The following is a 27,322-nucleotide window of genomic DNA, read 5'->3' as shown; positions in this document are numbered from 1 at the left end:
CCAAATGATAGCTTCCCGAGGGTGAGGCTGCATACAAATACTTATTAAAAATTGCTTCCCCCACCAATCAAAGCAGCCCATTTGATTGGCACAACATCTATAAACATCCTCCACCACTGATGTTCAGTGTGCACTGTCTACAAGGCACACAGTAATAATTCACCAAAGATCCTTAGACAGTACCTTCCAAACTCACGACCACTTCCATCTAGAAGGATAAGGGCAGCAGATATATGGGAACACCACCACCCACAAGTTCCCCTCCAAGCCAATCACCATCCTGTCTTGGAAATATATCACCATTCTACACAGTCAGTGGGTCAAGATCCTGGAATTCCCTCCCTAACTGCATTATGGGTCAACCCACAGCACATGGACTGCAAAGATTCAAGAAGACAGCTCATCACCACCTTCTCAAGGGCAACTACAAACATCTACTCTGGGGTGGCACGGTGGCACAATGATTAGCACTGTTGCCTCACAGAGCCAGAGACCTGGGTTCGATTCCCGACTTGGGTCACTGTCTGTTTGGAGTTTGTACATTTTCCCTGTGTCTGCGTAGGTTTTCTCTGGGTGCTCCGGTTTCCTCCCACAGCGTGAAACACATGCTGGTTAGGTGCACTGACCCGAACAGGTGTGGCGACTACGGGAATTTCACAATAACTTCATAGCAGTGTTAATGTAAGCCTTACTCGTGACTAATAAATAAGCTTTAATTTTAGCTTAACTAGGGATGTGCAATAAATGCTGGCCTAGCCGGCAACACCCATGTCCCACGAATGTACAAAAAGCAAAGTCCCTGTCTTCACTCACCTTTAACAGTTTATGATAAAGCTCCATTTATCCTACCTCAACATCATTTCATCACGAAATGACTACAAAATAAGTTTTTCTATCATAAAACCAAGGCATTTTCAAATGCCGCAGACTACTTTTCCTTTCCACTTATCAGATGACTGAACAACGTGTCAGTTATAAACGAATTAGCTTTCTTTCTCACCAACCCCGATTGAAAAGTTAAATTGATGGGTTACTTCATCTCAAACTCACCTGCAGCTCCATTTGCATTTCCAACCACCACCAAAGCACTGATAGATCTCTTCCTGCCTTCTTTTGCTGTCATATTGAAGACACTTTTAACCTGTCAGACAAAGAATCGAGCTGATTAAACCTCAAGAATTGGGAAACAGGATATTTCTATTCTAAAATCAAACCAGATTCAAATGAGATGCTGCAATATCAGGGAACAGCTGATTACAGGCTTTATTTTGCATCCCCTCAGGAGTCTGACAAAGAGATATTAGTAGAGCAGCATTCATACATATTACAGCAATATTCTAATCTAAAAATTGCTGAGGGAGTTTGAGCAAAACAGGAAAAGCACAAGTTCCATCTGAGGAGGAAAGTGCCCAACAAAAGATTGTGAATGACTGAAGACAGATTCATCACAAGTCTTAGCTATTGGTAAAGACTGGGAGACGAAGCAATGGGGTTAATTAAGGGCTGGAACAGTTTACACTTGTGTACCATGTTGTTTTTAATAAAGCTAAACATCCTAAGGTGCTTCACAGTTGCACAATCAAACAAAATTTGCCACCAAGCCACATGAAGGAATGTCAAGTCAGTCGATTCAAAGCTTGTTGAAGTAAATAGATTTTCATAGAATCCTCCAGTGCAGAAGAAGCCTATTCGGCCCATTGAGTCTGCACTAACCACAATCCTACCCATGCCTTATCCCCATAACTCCACTTATTTACTGTACTAACCTTCTGACACAAAGGGGCTATTTAGCATGGCCAATCAACCTAACCCGCGTATCTTTGGCTTGTGGGAGGAAACCGGAGCACCTGGAGGAAACCCATGCAGACACAGGGAGAATGTGCAAACTCCACACAGATAGGTCCCTGGTGCTGTGAGGCAGCAGTACTAACCACTGTGCCATTATGCTGCCCTAATTTCAGGAGCATCTTAAAGTGGCAAAGAGAAGTAGAGGTGCAGAGATTAGGGCCTTGGCAGCTAAAGACATGGTGGGTCGATTGTGATTAAGAACGTAAAGAAATCTTCAACCAAGATTTCTCTATCATTGTGCACACAAACTAACTTGGAGAAAGGATATCTCACCGTAAATACCTGCTCCCACTAATGCTCACCTTCAAGGTAAACTAACATATTAGTCTGAAGCTCGTATTTACAAAGTTATAGTTAAAGTTATGCATACCTGTAGGAGCGTATGAATGGTAAACAGTTGCTAAGAAATACTACTGCAGCTGCAATACACGGACTAATTCAGATACAAGTTTTGTTTCTAAACTCGTTAGGCCTGAACTTTCAGGAGTGATAATCATTCTGTTCTTTAACTTAGGTATGAGTTGGACATTTCGTGCCCCACCTCCCAACTCTGGCCTAATGAGAAGAGAGTGCAACACAGTGGGTTTCCTTCAACGAAACGCAGCAGCCGGAGGGATTTTGTGGAAGGTGGGAGTTAGTCAGGGGAGGGTGTTCAGACCAGACATGGACAGCGTAGACGGGGGTGAAGGGTATAGTCTAGGCAGTGGTCACAGGGGGCGTGGTACTGGAAGTGGTTGTAATTCTTCTAATTTTTCCTGGGTAATTATTCTGCTATCAAAACCACCTCCGTAGTCTCCAATTTAATTTGGAGTACTGGATGGTTCAGTGCAGTGCAGGGTAATTACCCATCAGAGGTTTGCGCTTTCCAACGTCCACACTATTTCGCTTCTGTTCTTTTTTTTAAAGTAGGCTACATTAAGACTCATTAACTTCCATGAACTGTAAAATGAAAGAAAATGCAAATGAATAGATTGTGAATTTGAGCTGGAGAAATATGAGCCTAGATTTCCTGCAGGAATGAAAATGACAAATGGAAATAGGATGGTACATGATTTGCATTTGCCCAATGTGACCCAGCCTAATCTGAATAATTGAGATAAAATCTGAGTATCAAAACCACTTGAGAGCGGGAGGTCACCCTTTGGGATAGGGAGCAGAGGCTAGTGCACCTTGTAGAAACTTTGAGGTAGCAAAGTACCAAAATAACTGGAATGGAAGCAGAACACAAAGCTGTCTTTACAAAAACGCAAGGTATTCAGAAGAATTAGAAGCCCCTAGCTTGTCTGATGGAGTTGCTGAAGGACGGCAGAGGAAGGGAGCCTGGTTTGAGACAGAGCAATTCAGCCTCTACAGAGAGCTGTTCAGAAGCATGTTAACAAGGTACTCAGGGAAGTCTGTATCCATGCTAGCATCTGCTGCACAGCATCTCTGCACTGGAAAAAGTTGAAAGCACTTACTAGCTTGGGCAAGAAGTCTCACAACACCAGGTTAAAGTCTAACAGGTTTATTTGGAATCATAAGCTTTCGGATCACTGCTCCTTCCTCAGTGAAGATCTGAGAAAGGAGCAGAGCTCCGAAAGTTCATGATTCCAAATAAACCTGTTGGACTTTAACCTGGTGTTGTGAGGTTTCTCACTATGCCCACCCCCAATCCAACACTGGCATCTCCACATAATAGCTTGGGCAAGGCAAGAGAGCAATTACCTTTCAAGAATTTCTTGGAGGAAATCTACCACTTTTCATGACATACCCTTGCACAATGTTTCAAGTGCTTATGGTCAAAGCTCAGGTGGCTGACAAATACCCTTCAAAACCCAGCCTTCGCCTGCGAGTGTTCTCTGTTCTTCACGGCCTTGCACATAATTTAAATCATAAAAACTCTGTTAAAGAATCTAACTGCCCGCAGCTGATATTATATCTATAAATGACAGTGACTGTCATAGGAACTAGAGGAACTTTCACTTTTTAAACCTGTCAGTCTGATATCTTTGTAACCATGGGGTGAGCCCAGCTCCAAGACGTTGCTATTAGAATGCAGTAGCCATTCATCTCATCCACTCTAAGCCACTCAGGGAGAGCACGAGCCCGAGTTTAGGAGATGAAAAATCATCCAGGCACCGTGGGGAAATCAGCGCAGTTAAGGAGCAATAGGTACATTCAGCACGTGCTTTCATTACAATAGTGTGTGCAGACCTTGCCTATGGCAAGGTTTTAATAATCATTTTTGTCAAGTGCCACGAATAGCAGCTGTGTGAGTAGATGAAAGCACATTAATGCTGCGAGAGGGCAAGCTGTACTGGTAATACATATGCGGCATTTTGTGTATTAATTTGGGATTTGACAAAACAGCAAGGAGGCCGTAATTGTCTTCAGGAAGGCAGACAGGTTGCTAGAATAGCAGAATGTTTAGTTTAGTATGAATAAGTACAAGGGTAAGGCAAAGAAGCTGGATATATTCTCAACGCAAAGAGACTGAAGGACGCGGAGGGCAAACAGGGGACCTAGGAGAGTAGAAGCTGTCTGCCTGACAGTAAGTGGGATAGAGAGTTATTCCTGTGCCAGAATAGGGAAATCCTATCTAGCAAGTGAAAGGCTATTCATTTGGTTGGGGAGTCTGTGACAAGACATTAAGGGCGGAATTTTTCTGGCACATCCGCCCAAGATTTGTACGGTCCCTGCCTGAGGCCAAAAGAGAATGCTGTTTTCCGAGCCTCGCCCGCCTCCGGAATCGGGATAGGTGTGCCGGTGATATTCTGGCCTGAGAGTGAGGATTGAGGTTTGGAGCAATTCATTTTGCATGAAAAGATTGCTGGAGAAGAAAATTCAGCCCTTTATCACAGGCAGTGGCTGAGGCAAATATTTCAACTTCTAAGGGCAAGTTTGAAAAATATTCGAAGCAGAGGAAGATGCAAGGGCAATGTAACGGTTAGTTCTGGAAAGAGGCAACACAGATATGGTTACAGTTACACTATCAGTATTGGGTACTTGGATGGGGTCCTTCCCTGACTGCTTTTTAGCTAAATTTGAAATCAAGTCTTGTTACTGTTTTTTGCAATTGAAATAGGAAATGCTGGAAACACTCAGCAAGACAGGCAGCAGCTGTGAAGAGAAAGAAAAGTGGGACATGAGCTTCTGTTGGAACCAGCTTTGCCAGACCATCTTGACCTATTGTGTGTTCCCAGCATTTTCTACTTTAATTTCAGATTTTCAGCATCTGCAGCGTTATGCTTTGCGTTTTGTTTTCGTGGCTTCACTATTCTTTTACAGGTGGCACAGTGGTTAGCACTACTGCCTCAATGCCAGGGGCCCAAGTTCAAATCCGGCCTTGGGTGTGGAGTTTGCACATTCTTCCCGTGTCTGCGTAGGTTTCCTCCCGGCGCTCCGGTTTCTTCCCTCACTCCAAAGACGTGCGGGTTTGGTTGATTGGCCATGATTAATTATCCCTTAGTGTCAGGGGGATTAGGAGGGTAAATAATGTGGGGTTACAGGGATAGACCTAGGAGGGATTGTTGCAGGCTCAATGGGCCGAACAGCTTCTTTCTACACTGTAGATTCTATGATTCATAGTATTCCGAGTTTGCTGCGAACAGTGCACTGCAAAGTTTTACGAAACCTCTGTCCTGGCAACTGTTCAGTTTCATTATTTTAATAAATTGCTCCATTGTATTGAAAGTGACATATTAAAAATAGCAATCAACATCTGTTAATTAAATTCTCTTACTATAAGTGTGTTCCTCACACTTCTTGACTTGCATTCAATACTTAAAATTTAAACACAAAATGTTCATTACATAACCGAGCTAAATCATTTCTTTATTTGGCAAGGTCAGTCCCTATTGACTTCTTATCAGTATTGCTGCATATTTGACAAAACTTACCTCCTTGCAGCAAGTTAACCTGTGGACAAGAAAGCTTTTGTCGCGGTTTCCTTGTTAGAACCTTGACTTTTCTGTTGTTAACAAAGCCAGAAGAAAGTTTGTGAAGATGAAGGATATCTCTATCTTTCTTCTAATTTCAGCTACCACCTTCATTACCATTTGTCCAGAGCTGACAAACTCAAAGATTTTGTAGCTCGCTTATAATGTCCTCACCTCTGGGTCCAAAGCCCAGGACTGAAGTCCCCCGACAAGAATTAATGTCCACAGAAGGAGCATTCATGATACAGTTCAACAAGCTGATATTAAGTCAGTAATCTTTCCATCACTTCCCCACGATTTCCCAAGGGAAAAAAACACGTGTGATGATGTAGACAAACGTATCCACGAGCTCCAACACAATACTGTGCACATCAAACTTTATTCCAATTTCTTCTAATCTGCTCCTTCTAATCACCACCATTTTTGCCTTTGATGTTCATTCATACTCAATCCATATTCTAAACACTGGATTTTATTTGACTTACGATATACTGTAGAGCCTCTACTGACTCTGAAAGTAGCATTGCACTCATAGAATCCTACAGTGCAGAAGGAGGCCATTCAGCTCATTGAGTGGGATTGTGGTCAGTGCAGACTCAAAGCCCATCCCCATAACCCCATGCATTTACCCTAGCTAGTCCCCCTGACACTCAGGGACAATTTATTATGCCCAATCCACCTAAGCCGCACATCTGTGGACTGTGGGAGAAAACCAGAGCACCCAGAGGAAATCCACACAGACACAGGGAGAATGTGCAAAATAAAAGCAAATTATTGTGAATGCTGGAATCTGAAACCAAAATAGAAAATGCTGGAAAATCTCAGCCGGTCTGGTAGCATCTATAAAGGAGAGAAAAGAGCTGATGTTTTGAGTCCATATGACCCATTGTCAAAGCCCCTTGGCAAAGGGAGAATGTGTAAACTCCACACAGACAGTGACCCAAGCTGGGGATTGAACCCAGGTCCCTGGTGCTGTGAGACAGCTGTACTGTCAGCATACTTTTGCCCCCAATTTTAACACAAAGTACATCCAACTTGGAACATTTGCTCTGTGTAAGATTTAAAAATGTTGGCGACAGCACACAGCCTTACAATAGTCCTCTCTTCACTTGAAATGTATCTGATTGTCCATCTTTTAGCGTCATATTAATTATTGGTGCTAAGCAGGTTCTGGATAAATCTCACATCTTTACTGTCAATATCACATTTCAGCAGCATGTCTAAAGCCTTTTCATTGTCTGTGAAGCACATGTAACTGACCTTGTTTACTTCCAGATATTTATCAAAAGTTGTTCTTGGGTTAAATAGGCTCTGAAGAGTCACATGAGTTCGAAACCTTAAGTCTATTTTCTCTCTCCTCAGATTCTGCGAGGCCTGAGTTTGTCCAGCATTTGTTGCTTTTGTTAAACATTCCCTCTTAAAACAAGGCTGTATTTCACCAGTTTCTGCTTTCAACGTGTTATTATTTCTCCCCAGTTTTCAACATCACTCATGATTCTAAAGTGGTCATAATCCATTGCTTTAAGTTTCTTAGATGAATTAACCAATAATGAATGGCTCTAGTCACTTGGAATACATCCTTTGATCGCAAATTTCTGTTATCACTTCTATTTCTCCAAGGACTTGTAGATGTTCTTTCGCTGCATCAATGCCTGGATCTTTTCTTGTTCTCAAAGTATTCTTTACCTCTGATAACATAATGGTTAGTCTATTGTTTGCCTCTATATCTTGAGGGTTTCCTTGATGAGATCATCATAGAATTCACCTATATATTCTGTCCATATCTTCACTACTGTGTCCCTTTCAACCAATCTTTGATTTTTATACACCCACTATCTATGCATATCTCTCTTTTTTGCATCTGTCAAAGATTCAAAGAGTGCACGGCACTCATTTTATGACACATCTCATACCATTTCTCATTAGCTTCCCTACACGCATTCTTTATTTTCTTTTCAATTTCATCATACTCCAGTGTGTTTCTTTCTCTTTCCCCTTTTCTATCACAGTCTGAATGACATGCTGGTTAGGTGCATTAACCCGAACAGGCGCCGGAGTGTGGCGACTAGGGGAATTTCACAGTAACTTCATTGCAGTGTTATTGTAAGCCTTACTTGTTTCCAATAAATAAACTACGAATTTGACCACTGCTGGGGTACCTTATCTGTCATTCACTGCTTGACACTTTCTTTTCCATTTTAGTATTATTTCCTTTGCAGGATGTCACATACTCTTTGTATTCGCTTTCTATTTCTTGCTCCAAGACCTGTTTGTTTGGCTTCTTCAGTCCCTAGAGATTCTCCCTTGTTTTTCTTTAAACTTCCAGAACGGATGTCTCCCTGATGTCCTCATCCTTCAGCATGTTCAAGGTCTAAAAGGTCGCACACCTTTTCTTTCTGCTACTTTCAGTTTCATCATCATTTTTTCCACCAGCCGACAATGATCTGAATTAAATGCGCATTGGGGTACGCAAAAATGTGCCATTACACTGTTTCTCAAATGTTGTTTCACTATCATAAAACCCATTTGATTTCTACACACATCGCCTGGGCTGCGCCAAGTGCGCAGTGTTCTTTTTGGTTGCTTAAGGAAGGCAGTTGCCACCAGATTATTTTCTTGACAAAATGATATCGGCCTCCCTCTTTCATTTTGCGATCAAAGGCCATATTGACTGGCCTACGTGTATAAGACAATCCAATTTTAATCACAGTCAGAGAGATAGACGTATTGCCGATCGCACTCTTCTTACATGCTCTGCAAGCAATTTTATTTTACCTCATCGTGTAGCTGCTTACCAGCCTGTTAAACAGTAAAGATTCCATTTGATTGATTTCCTCAGCAAACATCCACAGAGATTTCCTAACTGCTTTCAGAGATTGTTTTTTTAAGACCAAAATACTAGACAATGGAGCACTGTCCATGTATAACAAATTAGAAAAAGCCTGCTCAGCAGAAACCTAATAGCTGACTCCACTGTCAATATGCAAGGATTTTCAGTGTTCGGATTCTGTAATAGATCCACTACCCCATGCTCTCATTTGGTCTCCTGCTGCAGCCAAGGGACTAAAAATGGAAGCAATTCTCAACTCAGTGCAACAGATCATCAATAACCATTGAAGCACAAGGGTTTCCCTACCTTAATTTATCTCTATAATGGAATATTTCACTTAGAGAATACACAACCAGCAATACACTAGACATTTCATGACAAGGAATAAGACCTGACAAGAACATTCGAATGAGTTCACTAGCTGCTGTTATAAACGCACTGTTCATTTGCAATCTGTGGGAGAGAGAGACCATTTCTGCTTGACATTCAAGGCAGTAATGTTGCTCAATTCCCCACCATCAACATCTGAGGCATTACCATTGGCCAGAAGCTGAACTGGATATGCCATATAAATATAGTGGTGACAAGAGCAGGTCAGAGGCTGGGAATGCTTAGGCAAGTAACTCAAATCCTGACTTCTCAAAGCTTGCCCAGCATCTACAAGGTACAAGTCAGGAGAATGGTGGAATGCTCTCCAATTTCCTGGATAATTGTAGCTCCAAAAACATTCAAGAAGTTTAGAATCATCTAAGAAAAAGCAGGGAGGCGATGCCTAATGGTATTATTGCTAGACTATTAATCCAGAAACTCAGCTAATCTTCTGGAGTTCCTGGTTCAAATCCTGCCACCAATTACTGATGACCATGAAGCCATCGTTGATCATGGGAAAAGCCCATCTGGTTCACTAATGTCCTTCAGGGAAGGAAACCTGGTGTCCTTACCTGGCCTGGCCTACATTCGACTCCAGATCCACACTAATGTGGTTGTCCTCAGGCAACTAAGAGTGGGCAATAAATGCTGACCAGCCAGAGACACCCTTGTCCCATGAATCAATAAAAAAACCCAAATAATTGGCATTCCATCCACCATCAGAAACATTCACTCTTCCCCCACTGATACCCAGCGGCAGCTGTGTGTACAGTTAACAAGATGACAGCGCCTTCCAAATTTGGATTAAGTACGAGGACATTATCTTTGATGGTTTCAGCCTTGTAAATCTCATTGCGGAGGCAATGGCAATCCCAACAAGCACCTTTTCATTGATGGGGACAGGGGTGGTTAAGATATGCAAGCACAGCTAGCTGTCTTCCTCCAATTAACTGCTGCCTCTATCGTGAACTATGTTGACCTGAAAAAGGAAGTGTCACTGAATGTGGTGCAACTTGGCTGATGTGGCTGCTGTGGTCAAATTATCTGTGCACAAACTGAGAATTGGGGTTGAGGCTTGCACGCTGTTGAGTGGTGGCTGATATGAATATTAGATACGGAGTCCAAGTGCCAGCTTGTTGGCAGGTGAATGATGGAGTCTCAGCTATGTCAGCAGGTACTGGTGTACTTAATAGGATATGGCATTTGAATATGCATTTGCTGATCTTTGTCACTCATGTGAAGTCATTGAGCTTTTTGTGACATTACATTCAGATCGTTGGGAGTTAAAACTTTGTCATTGTTCCCATGGCTGTCTGTTTCCACAGCCTTTTTATTTCCTACTGCAGATACAGGATATCCTTCCACCTCCTCCACCAAGATCTTTAATACAGTGTCTGGAAACCTTGAAGTCTGCTCTCTTCTATATTGTGCCATTCTTCACACTGTCAGATCTTCTTCAGCTCCCAGCAGCTGCCTGCATCTCCCCTTTAAGAAATGCAGGCTAGCATTAAGCATTACAGACAAAGTTTAATTACTACTACTGATGTTGGCCCTTTGCTGTCAAGTGTAGCCAGTGAATACTGCAGTTAGTGCTGGATGGATATAAGGGTCTTGGAAGTGAGCAGAAAGCACCAAGTTGGAGTGCTGTCTGCGATTTCCATTGGCGAGTGCAGGTTAATTACTTATTGCAGCCCCTGTCCTTTTCAAGGCCATTCAATGTAGCCGCCAATCTGTGCACTCCACATTAGGTAAACAGAAAATCGATCAATGTGAGTTTGCCAGTAGTTCGTCTTGGAGTCATTTTAAACAGAGTATTAGGTTTCTGTGCATCTGAGACACCTGAATAATGAAAGAAAATCCCAATGCCACTCAGTACCGACATGCTACACATTCTCATTTTGATTAGTTCCTGCTGTGAAAATTGTAAGTCGTGTCACTACGAGGCGCAGATGGTGAACCATCCATCTGAAGTACCTCAGTTCATTTTAAGTTGGTAAAGCATGGCTTAGCAATTCTAGGAAATTGTCGTGGATTTAATGGTTCAGTTTATCACATCCTCTGATTCATTCGTCCCATCGCAGCTTGATCTCTGCACCAGGTTCAGTTTTACATTGATTAATGATCATAAAAGCAGTTGTTTGCCAGTTTATCCATCTTGATCCTGTGAAACTGGCTACTGTCGCTTGTGTAGAGAATCGTATATCCCCTGAATGTAATGGCAAGGCAGCAATCCAATCTGGGGTTAACACAACATCATAAAGCATGAGCGTGAAAGCCACATTTGGAACACTGCCTTGAGCTGTTCATTGTTATTTATGATAACTGCCTTTTCACATGTATGTAAAATGAATGTAGTCTGCAATACCTATCTTCAGGCTGTGCTATGACTTTGTTGTACATCAGTCCGTGATACCTTAGGTTGCTTGGAAAGATTAATAGTAAGCAATAATCCTAGTAAGGTGGCTAACAATGAAAATTAAAGCAAGCTGAAAAGAAGAACTTGCATTTATGTGGTATTTTATCAAGCCTTTCAGAAATATCTGAATATATTTAACATGGCTAATCAACCTAACCCGCACATCTATGGACTGTGGGAGAAAACCCACTGTGGGAGCAAGGAACTATAAAAGGTTGTGAATGTAACCCAATCCATCACACAAACCAACCTCCCATCCATTGACTCGGTCTACAGTTCCTGCTGCCTCAGCAAATCAGCCAGCATAATTAAGGACCCTAACAGTCTCACTTCCACCTTCTTCCGTCAGGAAAAAGATTCAAAAGTCTGAGGTCACGTACCAACTGATTCAAGAACAGCTTCTTCCCTGCTGTCATCAGACTTTTGAATGGACTTACCTTGCATTAAGTTGATTTTTCTCTACATCCTAGCTATGGCTGTAACACATTCTGCACTCTTTCGTTTCCTTCTCTATGAACAGTATGCTTTTCACTATATGCTAATACATGAGACAATAATAAATCAAATCAAATCCAATCAAAATCGGAGCACCCGGCTAAATTGACCCTAGTGTCAGGGGGATTAGCAGAGTAAATATGAGGGGTTACGGGAATAGGGCCTGGGTGGGATTGTGGTTGGTGCAGGCTCAATGGGCTGAATATTCTCCTTCTGCACTGTACGGATTCTATGATCATCTATGGTATGTGTACTATATACCATACATCCTCATAACTAATCCAATTTCTCACATCTCCCTCCCCCCGTCATTGCAAACGCTCTCTTGGTTTATAAGTTACGAATGGTATACCAGTACGCACCTCTTGCTTTGCTCCCAACCTGCACAATAACCTTATCCTTCTGCCTTTTAGCATTCAGATAGCAAAGAGTTACAACTGGGTCAGGCTGCGGAGGAATACCAAGAAATTAACAAAGTACCAGAAGGTGATTTTATATAGGAAGTTTATATAGGGATTTTATAGGTGATTTTATATAGGGAGTGGGATAGCTTGATCTTGGATTTGAACATAGCTCAGCACAACATTGAGGGCCGAAGGATCTGTACTGTGTTGTACTGTTCTATGTTCTATATTCTATATCCACAGCCACCAGCTCAGAAATTGATACTGTGCATTACTTAAGACATATATTTGAGACAGAATCTGTCAGTGTTGAAACACTCAGTACAGATGGGAAAGGCTGGTACGGGTAAGTGTGACAGAGATCACACATGGTTGCTGCTGCAGAGAAATCAGATGATGACTTTGATTGAACAGCCCACTGAAGAACACTGATGGACATGCATACCAAAATACTTGGTACATTGGGAAACCAGCCAATAGGGGCGTGTAATGTTAAGGGGCTTGGGAGAATACAGCACCAACCTGACACAGGACCTTGCACAGAGCTTGCCGCCTGTCCCTTCCAGCATTAACACACTTGTGAACCCAAATGAGTTGCAGCATTGTTGGCTGATGCTTCAGCTTTCATTGGAGCACAAGCAACAGGCACCTCAATCCCTGAGTGTTGCAGTGGAAGCTCAGACTGCGGTCACGATGTCTTACAACATGCAAAAGGATGTCTTAGCAGTACAGCAATCTGCCCTTTAACTGGTTACTAGGATTAGTATGATGTCGCCTCAGAAAAGCGGCAATGGATCCACAAGCATGAGTGCCCTGTCTTCTCTCAGGAAGGAAGCATTCACACTCCCACCCCTGTTGTTCCAGAAGTGCCCTTGTTGTTGCCCAGCAGTCAGCCAGCGCAGACTGCTTCTGTGCACATATAGACCTGGCCAAGAATAAAATTTAATGGTCACACATAGTAATTTTAAGGGTTGAGTGACTTGCTGATGGATCAATTTAGCCATAATGCATTCCTGCAAAACTGAAGACAATGTGCTGTCTGAAATTTGAACTGGCAAAAACTGGGTCCAGGTCCATAGGACTCTTAAATCAGCCTTGCAGGTAGAGGATGTGGTTAAGAAGGCGTATGGTGTACTGGCCTTCATCAATCGAGGGATTGAGTTTAGGAGTCGGGAGGTAATGCTGCAGCTTTATAAGACCCTAGTCTGACCCCACTTGGAGTACTATGCTCAGTTCTGGTCGCCTCATTACAGGAAGGATGTGGAAGCTATTGAAAGGGTGCAGAGGAGATTTACAAGGATGTTGCCTGGATTGGGTGGCATGCCTTATGAAGATAGGTTGAAAGAGCTCGGTCTTTTCTCCTTAGAGAGAAGAAAGATGAGAGGTGACCTGATAGAAGTGTATAAGATGTTCAGAGGTACAGATCAGGTGGATTCTCAGAGGCTTTTTCCAAGGGCTGGAATGGTCACTATGAGAGGACACAGGTTTAAGGTGCTGGGGAGTAGGTACAGAGGAGATATCAGGGGTAAGTTTTTCACTCAGAGGATGGTGGGTGAGTGAAATCGGCTGCCGTCGGTGGTGGTGGAGGCAAATTCAATAGGATCTTTCAAGAGACTTCTGGATGAGTACATGGAACTTAATAGAAAGAGGGTTATAGGTAAGCCTAGTAGGTATGGATATCATCGGCGCAATTTGTGGGCCGAAGGGCTTGTTTGTGCTGTAGTTTTTCTATGTTCTACATTCTAAAACTAAGGCCTAGCAGTCAAAAATATTTTAACCTTTACTTATACATTCTATAATTACAAAGAGCAAAGAAAAATACAACGCAGGAACAGGCCATTCAGCCCTCCAAGCCCATGCCAATCATGATGCCATAACTAAACTAAAAATCTCTGCCCTTACTTGATCCATATCCTTCTATTCATGTACTCATTCAGATGCCTCTTATACGTTGTTAATGTACCTGCTTCCACCTTCTCTGGCAGTGCATTCCAGGCACTCACCACTCTGCGTGAAAAACTTGCCCCACATGTTTCCCTTAAACTTTCTCCCTCTCACCTTGAATCTTCGTCCCTAATTATTTGTATTCACAGTTATGACACTGTTGTACAGCACCTCTGGTCGAAAGAAAACAAGTTCAATTGGGAACCAAACTATAGCCACTTACATGATGGCCCCACAATAATTTTGCAGTACTATCTATGGTACAGTTATGATAGTATGAATTTTGGATCTGGAAACTGAATCAAACTAATTATTGACTTGTAACACAGTGGAAATACAACTTGGCAAACTGTATAACTGGTGCCCAAATAGCACTGTGGTCCTCACACAGTTAGCTACACAGCAAGTATATCAGAATCATGGATAAATATTTCACAGGAATCAATAACACTGCAAAATTCAGAAATGTCATTTACTCATCTGTACAGGTCCCTGTGGTGCTGGGTCTATGTAAATGTCACTTGTGTGTAATGCAAGTGGTCAAAATTCAATAATGCTGATTGACATGTTACATCAGCATTCCACAGCTTTACTAGATTACCACTGGGTTTTCAAAACAAGCTTTACTTGGAGATTAAACAGAATCAAATCAATGACACCGCAAACTTTACACTGTGGTTTGGTACAAACAGGATTGAAGTGCCTTTCTTCTCACAGCATTTTCTTACACGGCCACTTTCAGTCTTCACCACAAAGGCGCTCACGTTACACAAAGGTCACCCAAGGAATGACGTGCTCCAGGGCCGCTGGTGCCATCTAAATGATGTGCAGTGTTGTGATTCTATTCATGGCCCTTTTTTGTTCTTGCTGCCCTTTTCATTTGTCCCCCTCTTCCCCCACAGAATCATTTAGAATGAAGCGACAGCCTAGTGATATTATCACTAAAACTATTATTCCAGAAACTCAGCTAATGTTCTGGGAAGCCGGGTTCGAATCCCACTACAGCAGATGTTGGAATTTGCATTTAAAAAAATCTGGAATTAAGAGTCTACTGATGACCGTGAAACCATTGTCGATTGTCAGAAAAACTCATCTGGTTCATTAATGTCCTTTAGGGAAGGAAATCTGCCATTCTTATCCGGCCTGGCCTACATGTGGCTCCAGAGCCACAGCAACATGGTTGGCTCTCAACTGGCCTCAGGCAAAAAGTTTTTAAAACTTAAAGAAGTTTTAAACTTAAAAGTTAATTTATTAGTCACAAGTAAGCTTACATTAACGCTGCAAAAAACGTACTGTGAAAATGGACAATAAATGCTGGCCAGCCAGCGACGTCCATGTCCCACGAGTGAATAAAAAAAATAGACATTTACAGGTTGAAAGGAGGATGCCCAATGCATTGTGTCAGCGCCAGCTGCCCAACAAGCAGTTACCCAGCTTCCTCCCACTTTCCAGCGCTTCGTTGATTATCGCATTTAAAGGCAAAGACAAATATGCTTTACACGTAATGAGGGTTTCTTTCTCTACCACCCTTTCAGGCATTGAATTCCAGTTCCCCACCACCCTCTGGGCACAATGATTCCTCCTAAAATCCACTCTAAACCTCTTACTTCATCCTAAATATATGCCCCCCTCCCCACACTTCCTCCCCCCCAGTTATCTCAAAAGGAGAGAAAACACAAAAGACTTACATTTATATAGTGCCTATAACAAAATCAGGATAATCACACTTCACAAGCGACAAATTAGCTCTCAAGTGTTGTGACAGTCATAAAGTTGGAAACTTGGCTTCAGTTTGCATATAGCAAACATCCACAAACAACGACGTGAGAATGTTTTTTTTTGAAAAAGCTATAATGATTGGGGGATAAATCATGGCCAGGACAATGGGGATAACTTCCATGTCTTTGAACTAACGGTATGGAATCTTTTACCTTGACCTGAGTGAGGGTTAATGACTCATCAAAAGATGGCACCTTTGACACTGCAGCATTCCCTTCATGCAGCTGAGGTGTCAGTGTTGAATTTTTCATGTCAGACTTGAGCCCAGAACCTTTATTTTCTAAGATGTCTTTAATTGTTTTGGGAACACATGGCTTTCTTTGATGCTGTTAGGCACAGATGGATTAAAGAAATAGTGCTGGTTCAAGTTCACTTATTAAGTCTGCAGTATTTTATGGGCACTTTTTATATTGAAAAAAGGTTTTATGAGAGGTCCAACTCTGAGCAAATATTTTATCAAAGAAGATATATGTATTGCGAAAGGAACGTGGAAACTCACAAGGAAAGAAAAGAGGAGGGGAAGTAGACAGGTAAGCCAACAAGATGGGCGGCGCAGTGGCGAGCACTGCTGCCTCACAGCACCAGGGACCCAGGTTTGATTCCCGGCTTGGATCACTGTCTGTGTGGAGTTTGCACGTTCGCGCCATGTCTGCATGGGCTTCCTCCGGGTGCTCTGATTTCCTCAGTCTGAAAGATACGCTGGTTAGGTGCATTGACCCGAAAAGGATTGTGCCAAATCGGGAAATTTCACTGTAACTTCATTAAGGTGTTAATGTAAGCCTTACTGGTGTCCAATAAATAAACTTTACTTTAACAACTTGTATTTATGCAGCACCTTTAGTGTAGTAAAACTTCCCAAGGCACTTTGCGGGAGCACTGTCAATCAAAATTTGACATAGACTGACGTAACGGGATACTCAAGGCAGGTGGAAGTAGGTCTAGAGTAGCATCTTGGAGGAAAGAAAGATAGGCAAAGAGATTTAGGGAGGGAACTCCAGAGCTCAGAGCTCAAGAAATTTGCAGACACGGTGGCACAGTGGTTAGCGCTGCTGCCTCACAGCACTGGGGACCCGGGTTCATTTCCAGCCTCGGGTTACTGTCTGTGTGGAGTTTGCATGTTCTCCAGAGTCTGCGTGGATTTCTCTTCCAGGTGCTCCAGTTTCCTCCCACAGCCCAAAGATGTGTGGGTTAGGTTGATTGGCCATGATAAATTGTCCTTTAGTGTCAGGGGCATTAGCAGAAAAAATATGTGGTGTTACGGGGATAGGACCTGGGTGAGAGTGGATGCAGACTCGATGGGCCAAATGGCCTCTTTCTGCACTGTAAGGATTCTATAGGACATGGCGACCCATTGTGAAATGACGAAATTCAGGCATGCTCAAGAGACCAAAATTTGAAGAATGCAGCTATCTCATAGGGTTATGGAGCTAGAAGAGATTACAGAGATAGGAAGGACCTTGGGAGAGATTTGAAAACAGGAACGAGAGTTTTAAAAGTTGATAAGCAGGAAGCAGAGAACACGGATAATATAGTGAATGAAACTTGGTGCAATTTAACACAGGGGCAGAGTTCTGGATTACCTCAGAGTTTATGGGGAGTGAAATGTGGGAGGCCAGCAAGAAAATGCTTGGATAGTCAAGACCAGAAACAATAAAGGGACGAATGGGCAAAATCTAACTTTGAAATGGACTGCAATAATTACTTCGCCCTTATGAAAACACATTTAGTGTACAAGTCTTCCCGCGCTTGCTAATACATCAGCTAAATGGCCATTCTTAATATGTGAGCCTAAGTGGTGGGTGTTGAGAGGTCTTTTCAAGTGTGTAGCATAACAGATTCATAGATTTTAGGCTGTCCTTGCTTCCTGTTCATCGATGTATATTTGCCAGGCAAGTGTCACTAGAATAAAAGCAAAATACTGGATGCTGAAATCTGAAACAAAAACAGAAAATGCTGGAAAATCTCAGGTCTGACAGCACCCGTGAGGAGAGAATAGTGCCAATGTTACAAATCTAGGTGACTCTTGGGCTCTGATCAAGGATCACCTAGACTTGAAATGTTAGCTCTATTTTCGCCCCATGGATGATGTCAGATCTGCTGAGTTTTTCCAGCATTTTCTGTAAGTGTCACTTAGAAGTAGTTCCGAAATCGGAAATCCAGTAAATGTTCCCGATCAGTCTTCACTGGAGACCAAATGTATTATCTCAAACCATCAGTAGATTATTAAGTAGCTGACAGTTAATAATTATTAAGCAGCAAATAAATTACTGCATTCCTACAGTTCACAAGTCTTTATAGGCAACAGGTCTGGGGTGGCACGGTGGTAAGCACTGCTGCCACACAGCTCCAGGGACTTGGGTTCAATTCCAGCCTCAGATGATGTCTGTGTGGAGTTTGCACATTCTCCCCGTGCCTGCGTGGGTTTCCTTCAGGTGCCCCAGTTTCCTCTCAAAGTCCAAAGATGTGCAAGGTAGGTTGATTAACTGTGTTAAATTGTCCCTTAATGTCAGGGGGGTTAGCAGGGTAAATATGTGGGGTTACGGGATAGGCCCTGGGTGGGATTGTTGTCGGTGCAGGCTTGATGGGTTAAATGGCCTCTTTCTGTACTGTAGGGATTCTATGAGATCATTAGGATAGGAATGAGATCCATGTTCCATGCTTCCGAGACAGAACATCAGAGAACTTTTCAGAAGATGAACAGTTGCAAGCAGCACTGCTTTTTGACTCAAAACATGTGAAAGATTTTGGGGAACCAAATGACTTGCATGTAAACTGTGATGTTCCCCACTGTATTTTTTTTCCAAAAAATGTAAATAATAAATGCATGGAAAATTCCATATTACTAGGAAATTCTGGACTAATTCCGGATTGGTAAACTACGAAGGAAAGTAAGTCATTAAGATTGGTAGGACTTACCAGCTTTGAACAATTTGGGAAAATTAGTTTCCAATAAACCACCCATCGAATTTTGCAAAATGTCACAACAGTCCTTACTTATTGCTGAATTTAAACCAAGGTCATATCTAAAAACCAATATTCACCCACCATTGCAGACTGCGATAAAATCCAGGAGATTCAGAAAATAAGTTTTGTCATGGTTTAAAAGCCATTTTCATCAAGATAGCTGAATCACTGCAGTTATAATCGTCTTTTCCTTGTCCTTGGCACAGGACGCGACTTATCAAGAGGTCAATTCTTCCCTCTCAGCCCGATCTCGAAAAAATCTACTTATGCACTTGAAAGAATGACATAAATTCTCAGCTTATCATGACAGGTGCCAATCTTTTACTAGTTTGTGTCAGGCAAATGCCATCAAGAACACAGTTAATATGGGCAGCACGATGACACAGTGGTTAGCGCTGCTGCCTCTCAGCGCCTGGCACCTGGGTTCAATTCCTGGCTTGAGTCACTGTCTGTGTGGAGACTGCACATGTCTGTATGGGTTTCCTCCCCGTGCTCCTGTTTCTGCCACAGTCCAAAAGGTGTGCTGGTTAGGTGCATTGGCTATGCTAAAGTCTCCCTCAGTGTACCTGAACAGGTCGGAGCACGGTGATGTGGGGATTTTCATAGTAACTTCATTAGAGTGTTAATGAAAGCCTGCTTTTGACACTAATCAATAAACTTTTATTTAAAATTGTATACTAACCAGTGGTAAAATTAACATATTCCAAAAAAGGAAAATAACTAAGTGAATAATATAATTCAAGTAATTAGCCAAAACACAAAGATTGACAAGACAGGTGACATGTCAAGGCTGCAGCAGGGTTCCTGGCTGCCAGTGTGATCCAGGGCAAACGCATCTACAATATGTGAGTGTGGATTGAGGAGCTTCAATCAAGAGTCATTGAGCTGAAGGCTGGGCTGCAGACTCTGACACATCAACCAGGAGGCAGTCACGCCACTCAGGATAAGGCCTTTGGAGTGGTCAGTGACAGGAGGGCATGACTAGAATGAGGCAGGCAAGAGACGCAACTGCAGTCTTTTCAATTGCCCAATAGATTTGAGATTCTCCTAGTTGGATTGGCTAGAGTGGGATCTGCAAAGTAATGTGCAAACTGACCATGGCACCATTGTGCTGGAGGCCATTCAAGCAGGGAGGGGGGGAAACAAGAAGGGAAAGTACTGTAGTGGGAGACTGCCATTGTCTCTGCAACAAAGATCCAGAGTCCAGGTAGCTCTGTTGTAGGGTGCAGAGCATGCACTCTGCCAACGAGATGCGAGCAAAGGGGTCAGGAAGGGCCTGGCACACCACTGAGCAGAAGGAGGTTGGGAAGGGCTTTCTTGAAGGGGTAGAGATGAGGCATCAGGTGCTTTCCTTATCTTGCGCTCCAACTTGGTCTGAAATGAAGAAAGCTCCAACAGAACAGTTCTGGGATGAGGCCTGACATGATGTAGAAAAGGAGAGACTAGGGAATCTGGTATGTCCTACTCGACCAATGATTGCTGTCATTCAGACCAACATAATCATCAGCCGAGCAGCCTGTCAACTGACATAGTCCACACTTTGGACAGGCTGTTTTGGGCACTGAGTATCTCAATGTTCAGGCTTCCTGGCCAACAAGCCCCCACCCCATCCCTGCGAGAATGGGCCCCAGTGGTTACCACAGCCAGCACTTCCTCCTCCCAGATCCTGCCAGCATCTCCTAGTCAAATGACATTCTGCTTGGATATTTATTGCCATTCCTTTCTCATCACTGAGGCAAATGCTAGCCTTCCTCCAATTCGTATCACCCCAGAAAGCATCATCATCACCACCTCAGGTTAATGTAAAATGTGAACAATATGTTCCTCGAGAATGGGAAATGCGTTGAAAATTTAGCGAGAAATCGAAATACTACCCAAATCCTGATAAAATTAGCACTTCAGTAGTTATCAACATTTGATTTGATTTGATTTATCATTGTCACATGTATTAACATACAGTGAAAAATATTGTTTCTTGCACGTTATACAGACAAAGCATACTGTTCACAGAGAAGGAAAGGAGAAAGTGCAGAATGTAATGTTACAGTCGTAGCTAGGGTGTAGAGAAAGATCAACTTAATGCAAGGTAAGTCTATTCAAAGGTCTGACAGCAGCAGGGAAGCTGTTCTTGAGTCAGTTGGTATGTAATCTCAGACTTTTGTATCTTTTTCCTGACAGAAGAAGGTGGAAGAGAGTATGCGTGCGTGAGGTCCTTGATTATACAGGCTGATTTTCCGAGGCAGCGGGAAGTGTAGCATCAATGGATGGAAGGCTGGTTTGTGTGATGGATTGGGCTACATTCATGACCTTTTGTAGTTTATTGCGGTCTTGGGCAGAGCAGGAACCACACCAAGCTGTGATACAGCCAGAATGAACAGAAAGAATGCTTTCTATGGTGCAGTTGGTGAGAGTCGTAGCTGACAGGCTAAATTTCAATAAAATTGAGAGTTTTAGTTCTTGAATATTGCTGAAAAAGAGACAAGCTGAAGTTTTCCATCTTGCACTCCTCACTAAAATTTATATTACACAAGAAGAGAATCCTGATCAGCCATCTCTGTTTGGTAGAGTTCTAGTTCTCTCCTTTACATTCATATCAAATGTACTTGTGTTATGCTGTACCATGTCTACAAAATGGTTAACGTAACGTTTTCAACCATTCTTTTCTCTTTCATGTTCAGAATGGGACAGAAAGTCAGTAGAAATGAGTAAAACAATGTCTTACGAATATGCAGAATTCTAATGAAGCTTGGCAATGACGCACATCAAATTCTGCCAGAGTTAAATATAAATTCTCCACTTGCGGCAATAAAATTGTTAATACTGTTGTTCTATCGCCAGATGTCTAATTAAATAGAAAAAAAACTGAGCAGCCTGATGCCAGGGTCACCATTTTGCTTCGTGGGTGGTTAAGAGAGACAAAAGAATTCGTCAAACGACATTTGGGGTGTCGTCTCTCTAACATGCTAACAGAAAAGAATAAAACATACCCTTCACCCAGAGTTGCATACAAAATACAATCCCTTCAGATTATGCTGCATTAGTCCCTTTCACATAAATGGATCATAGAATGGTTATAGCATGGGGGGTGGCCACTGGGCCCATCGTGCCAGTACTGGCTCCCTACAAGAGCAAATCACAGTACAAGTGCAAGACATGCTCCTGTGTACATCAACAGGAATGAAGTAGAAGTGCTCGAGAGCTTCAGCTTTTTAGGTGTCCTGTCCTGGTTCCTCCATGTGGATGCTATAGTTAAAGCCCACCATTGCCTCTACTTTCTCAGCTGGCTAAGAAAATATGGCCTGTCTGCTATGACTCTCAATAACCTTTACAGATGCACCATAGAAAGCATTCTTTCTGGTTGTATCACAGCTTGGTATGGCTCCTGCTCTGCCTAAGACCGCAAGAAACTACAAAACGTCATGAGCAGAGCCCTGTCCATCATGCAAACTAATCTCCCTTCCAGTGACTCCCTCTACACTTCCCGGTGCCTCAGAAAAGCAGCCGGCATAATCAAGACCCCACGCACCCCGGACATACTCTCTCTTTCCCGGGTCAGAAAAAATATAGAAAATATAGAAGTTTGAGAACACGTACCAACTGACTTAAGAACAGCTTCTTCCCTGCTGCCATCCATCAGGTTTTTGAATGGACCTCACGCGTATTAAGCTGATCCTTCTTTACACCCTAGCTATGACTGTAACACTATATCCTGCACTGTCCTTTCCTTCTCCCATATGCACAACGATACGTTTTATCTGCATAGCACACAAAAACAACATTTTTCACTGTATCCCAATATACGTGATAATAATAAATCAATGAACAACTTCCAACCCATTTTCTTGCACTCCTTCACGTTTTTCCTTTTCACAAATCAATCTAATCCTCTTGTTCAATGCCTTGACTCAACCTGCATCCCACCAAACTCTCAGTGTAGGCTAGATCCCAATCACACTCTGTACGAAAACGTTTTTCCTCATGTTGCCATTCCTTCTTTTGGCAGTCACCTTAAATCCACACTCTTTTTGAACCACCGATCAGTTTCTCCCCAACTACTCTGTCCAGGCTCCTCATCGTTTCAAATACCTCTATCAAATGAGGAAACGAGATAACAAAAGTTCAAGATGTGGAGTTACTGGCGTTAGATTCGGGTAGGCAGAGTAAGTAGTCTCACAACAACAGGTTAAAGTCCAAAGTTTATTTGGCAGCAGGAGCTTTTGGAGCGCTGCCCCTTCATCAGGTGAGTGCAATTTCAAGAAAGTAGCTCACCACCACCTTCCCAAGGGCAATAAATGGTGGTCTAGTCAGCGACGCCCACACAATCATGAACGAATTGTTAAAAACTTCCAGCAGATGGTGTACAGTGTGCTTAATCATGTCACTGACAGCACTTTTTGGTTAAAAAGCATTGAAAATAAATGCAAGCGTAGGCTCGTTTTTTAAAAGAAATGATACCATCACAAACTAGTACAGAAGAGTGCTCCACAAATTCCTGGAGATGATTGTACAATTTCAACTCATAAATCACACGGCTACATCATCTGAAAGGTTTATCAGCATCCCCTTAACTTAATTCTTAAATTGATACGGAAATATTTCACAGAGGAGAAATTCTAGAAATGGAAGCGGGTAACAGAGCAGGCGATAGCAGAAGCGAACTGATAAAATGCCACATATTTCAAATAAGGGAAGGGGATATTTTGCTTGGCTGCAATGCAGTCGAATCTCAGTTTTGATGAGCATTTGCAGGTGTTATCCCCTAGGGGGCAATGCTGACCACTATAAGCTCAGAGAGAAGGCAGTGAGCTGATCAGGTGCCGATATTGCATTCACACTGCTCAACCAGAACATGACAAACAGCTGAGCAGAGACAGTGATGTGGTTGCGCTTGAATGAATGAACACTCTCAGATAATGCAAATAAATTGCTGACTGCAGAAAAGAAATAATGGGAGAGGCTCTTGGCAGTTGGGCGACAACTTCAATAGATAAATCTTATTTTGGAAACGATTTGATTTATTGTTACATCTACTAGTATGCAGTGAAAAGTGTTGTTTCTTGCGCACTGTACAGACAAAGCATACCGTACATAGAGGAGGAAAGAAGGAAAGGAGAGAATAAAGAATGTAGTGTTACAGTCAAAGCTTGGGTGCAAATCCATTCAAAAGTCTGACGGCAGCAGGGAAGAAGCTGAGTTGGTTGGAATGTGACCTCAGACTTCTGTATCTTTTTCCCGAAGGAAGAAGGTGGAAGAGAGAATGTCCGGGGTGCATGGGTCCTTAATTATGCTGGCTGCTTTGCCAAGACAGTGGGAAGTGTAGACAGAGTCAATGCATGGGAGGCTGGTTCGCGTGATGGATTGGGCTGCATTCATGACCTTTTGTAGTCCCTTGCGGTCTTGCTTGGAACAGGAGTCATGCTGAGCTGTGATACAACCAGAAAGATTGCTTTCTATGGTGTATCTGTAAAAGTTGAATATATAAAAGCAAATATGTGGAGCAGAACGAACATACCTGTGCTGGGTTAAATTTATTACTAGGGCCATGGGTGCAGCACCACAGAACATGGAGATTCCCGAAGTGCTTTGTTTGTGTAAAGGCAGCAGCCCTCAGTGCTGTTTGCTTCTGCTGAACGCCTGCTCCGGGGATGCAGTATCCCCCTAGGCTTTCAAATTTCCATGGGTAAAATGGTAAAGTAAAAATAAAATAAAGTTTATTTATTAGTTACAAGTAAGGCTTGCATAAACACTGCAATGAAGTTACTGTGAAACTCCCCTAGTTGCCACAGTCCGTTGCCTGTTTGGGTCAAAGCACCCAACCAGCACATCTTTCAGGCTGTGGGAGGAGGCATGGCACCCAGGGGAAATCCATGCAGACACAGGGAGAACTTGTAAAACTCCACACAGACAGTGACCCAAGCCAGGAATCAAACCTGGGTTCCTAGCACTGAGGCAGCAATGCTAACCACTGTGCCACAAAGTCAAACATCACACAGGCTCTCACCTCACATTCTATTCATCTGCTGTGAATACTGAAGGAGCCATACCCATTGATCAAGTTACTGTCTGGTGAAGTTTTGCACGTTCTCCTCGTGTCTGTGTGGGTTTCCTCCAGGTGCTCAGCTCTCCTCCCACAGTCTGAAAGATGTGCTGGTTAGGTGCATTGACCTGAACAGATCCTGGTCTGTGGCGACTAGGGGAATTTCACAGTAACTTCAATGCGGTGTTAATGCAAGGCTTACTTATGACTAATAAATAAACTTTACTTTTTACTCTACCGTCCTACCCACAGAAATTTGAAAGCCTAGGGGGATACTGTCTCCCCGAAGCAGGCGATTAGCAGAAGCAAACAGCACTGAGGGCTGCAGTCTTTACACAAACAAAGCACTTTGGGAATCTCCATCTTCTGTAGTGCTGCACCCATGGCCCTGGTAATAAATTTAACCCAGCACAGGTATGTTCGTTCTGCTCCACTCAAAGAATACGGGACATGATTTATAAGGGTGTTTGGGAAAAGTCGGATGAATTTGAATGAATAGGGTATACCTATCCAGATAAATGTCCGGTGTCTAAACTGTACTGCATCAGCGAGTTTCATTAAAATAAAAACTCTTTTAGAATCACTGAAGCAATGTGAGTGTAATTACTCATTTTTCCCATTACTGCAAAAAAAATCTCAGAACAGCAATCGGTACCACCAGTGCACACAAACATTATTCTATTGCACTGCACTGCCAGTTGAAGAAATACTAACTATTGGATTTTGCAAAAGTAAGTATTGACTGTTGAATTATTGAGGGCATGGGTCTTATACTTTTTAATCATTCCTGCGCAGCGTGCATCCACACATTATAATCTACGCATTAATATGGTGGAATTTAGCATTAATCTGTGTCTAAGTGCCACATAGAGACATTCAGATACTGCCATTTTTCCAGTTTAATTTGTTCAGGTGATCTTGAGTGTTGATGCTCTTAACATGTTCTGGATTACACTGCCCCATAAGTACAAGATATTTCTCTTGGGCTGTTTTGATGTAAACCTATACTTTTTTACTATGATAGCAACATACATCAGTTGATACATTTCCAACCAGCTGTTATGACTCCTTAGACAATAATATTTGCAAAGGAAATATACGGTGAGTAATTTTTATTCATTTATAAACCTCATAAGTAGGCTTACATTAACACTGTAGTGAAGCTACTGTGAAAATCCCCAAGTTGCCACACCCTGGCACCAATTCGGATAAAGAGTATGTAGCATGGCCAATGCACCTAACCAGATTGTGGGAGGAAACTGGAGCACTCGGAGAAAAGCCATGCAGACATGGGAAGAACGTGAAGGCTCCACACAAACAGTGACCCAAGCCAGGAGTCGAATTTGGGTCCCTGGCACTGTGAGGCAGCAGTGCTGACCACTGTGCCACCCCTTGGGTAGGTCCCTAGAGCTGGCCCTACTGTTTGATAAAATCATGGCTGATTTTCTATCCATTCCACTTTCATGCTCCTTCTCTCTCAATTCCCCCAAATCACTAAAATCTCTATTTCAGATGCGGTTTTCCAGGAAGGGATTATGATGGCTGCAACATTGCGCTACAAGGGCGGCACAGTGGTTAGCACTGCTGCCTCACAGCGCCAGAGACCCGGGTTGTGTGGAGTTTGCACTTTCTCCCTGTGCCTGCGTGGGTTTCTTCTGGGTGCTCCGGTTTCTTCCCACAGTCCAAGGATATACAGATTAAATGCCCCTTAATGTCCCAAAATGTGTAGGTTGGGGGATTAGTGGGGTTATGGGATAGAGCCTAGGTAAGATAAAAAGGTGGTTCAGTGCAGTCCCGATGGGCCTACTGGCCTCTCTTAGCATTGTAGGGATTCTATGAGTTTATTTATTAATGTCACAATAGGCTTACATTAACACTGTAATGAAGTTACTGTGAAAATCTGCAAGTCGCCACACTCCAGCGCCTCTTGGGTACACTGAGGGAGAACTTAGCATGGCAACGCACCTAAACAGCAACATCTTTCAGACTGTGGGAGGAAACTGGAGCACCCAGGGGAAACCCTCGCAGACATGGGGAGAACATGCAAACTCCACACAGACAGTGACCCAAGGTGGGAATCGAAACCAGGTCCCTAAGTGTTGTGAGGTAGCAGTGCTAACCAATGTGTCACCATGGCGCCCTAAGGCATGGAAGTTCCAAGACCTGGTTTGATAGCTCTGATGAACGTATTGTTTCAGGAACTGAAACTGCAGTGCCACTTTGTTAGGACCACTAACAACATCACTGACAATTTATATAACATAACGAAACATCCTAAGGCACTTCAGAGGAGCATTATAAAACAAATGGGAGTGCAGA

The 27,322-nt window shown here is 42.8% G+C and overlaps 1 protein-coding gene across 1 annotated transcript in view; it reads right to left on the bottom strand.

Moving 5' to 3' along the window:
- Window positions 1-27,322, bottom strand: part of mrps5 (mitochondrial ribosomal protein S5) — a 139,734-nt gene that overhangs the window by 28,840 nt on the left and 83,572 nt on the right. The window contains exon 6 of the mRNA XM_080192928.1: window positions 1,051-1,141. Within this exon, the coding sequence (XP_080049054.1) occupies window positions 1,051-1,141 (91 nt within the window). The remainder of the gene's footprint in view (window positions 1-1,050; window positions 1,142-27,322) is intronic.

Source organism: Carcharhinus amblyrhynchos, chromosome 7 (genome assembly GCF_965287045.1).
Source record: "Carcharhinus amblyrhynchos chromosome 7, sCarAmb.v2.hapA, whole genome shotgun sequence".
Lineage (NCBI taxonomy): Eukaryota > Metazoa > Chordata > Chondrichthyes > Carcharhiniformes > Carcharhinidae > Carcharhinus > Carcharhinus amblyrhynchos.
Note: the sequence above shows the minus strand (reverse complement) of the source record. Positions and strands in the feature narration are given on the sequence as shown.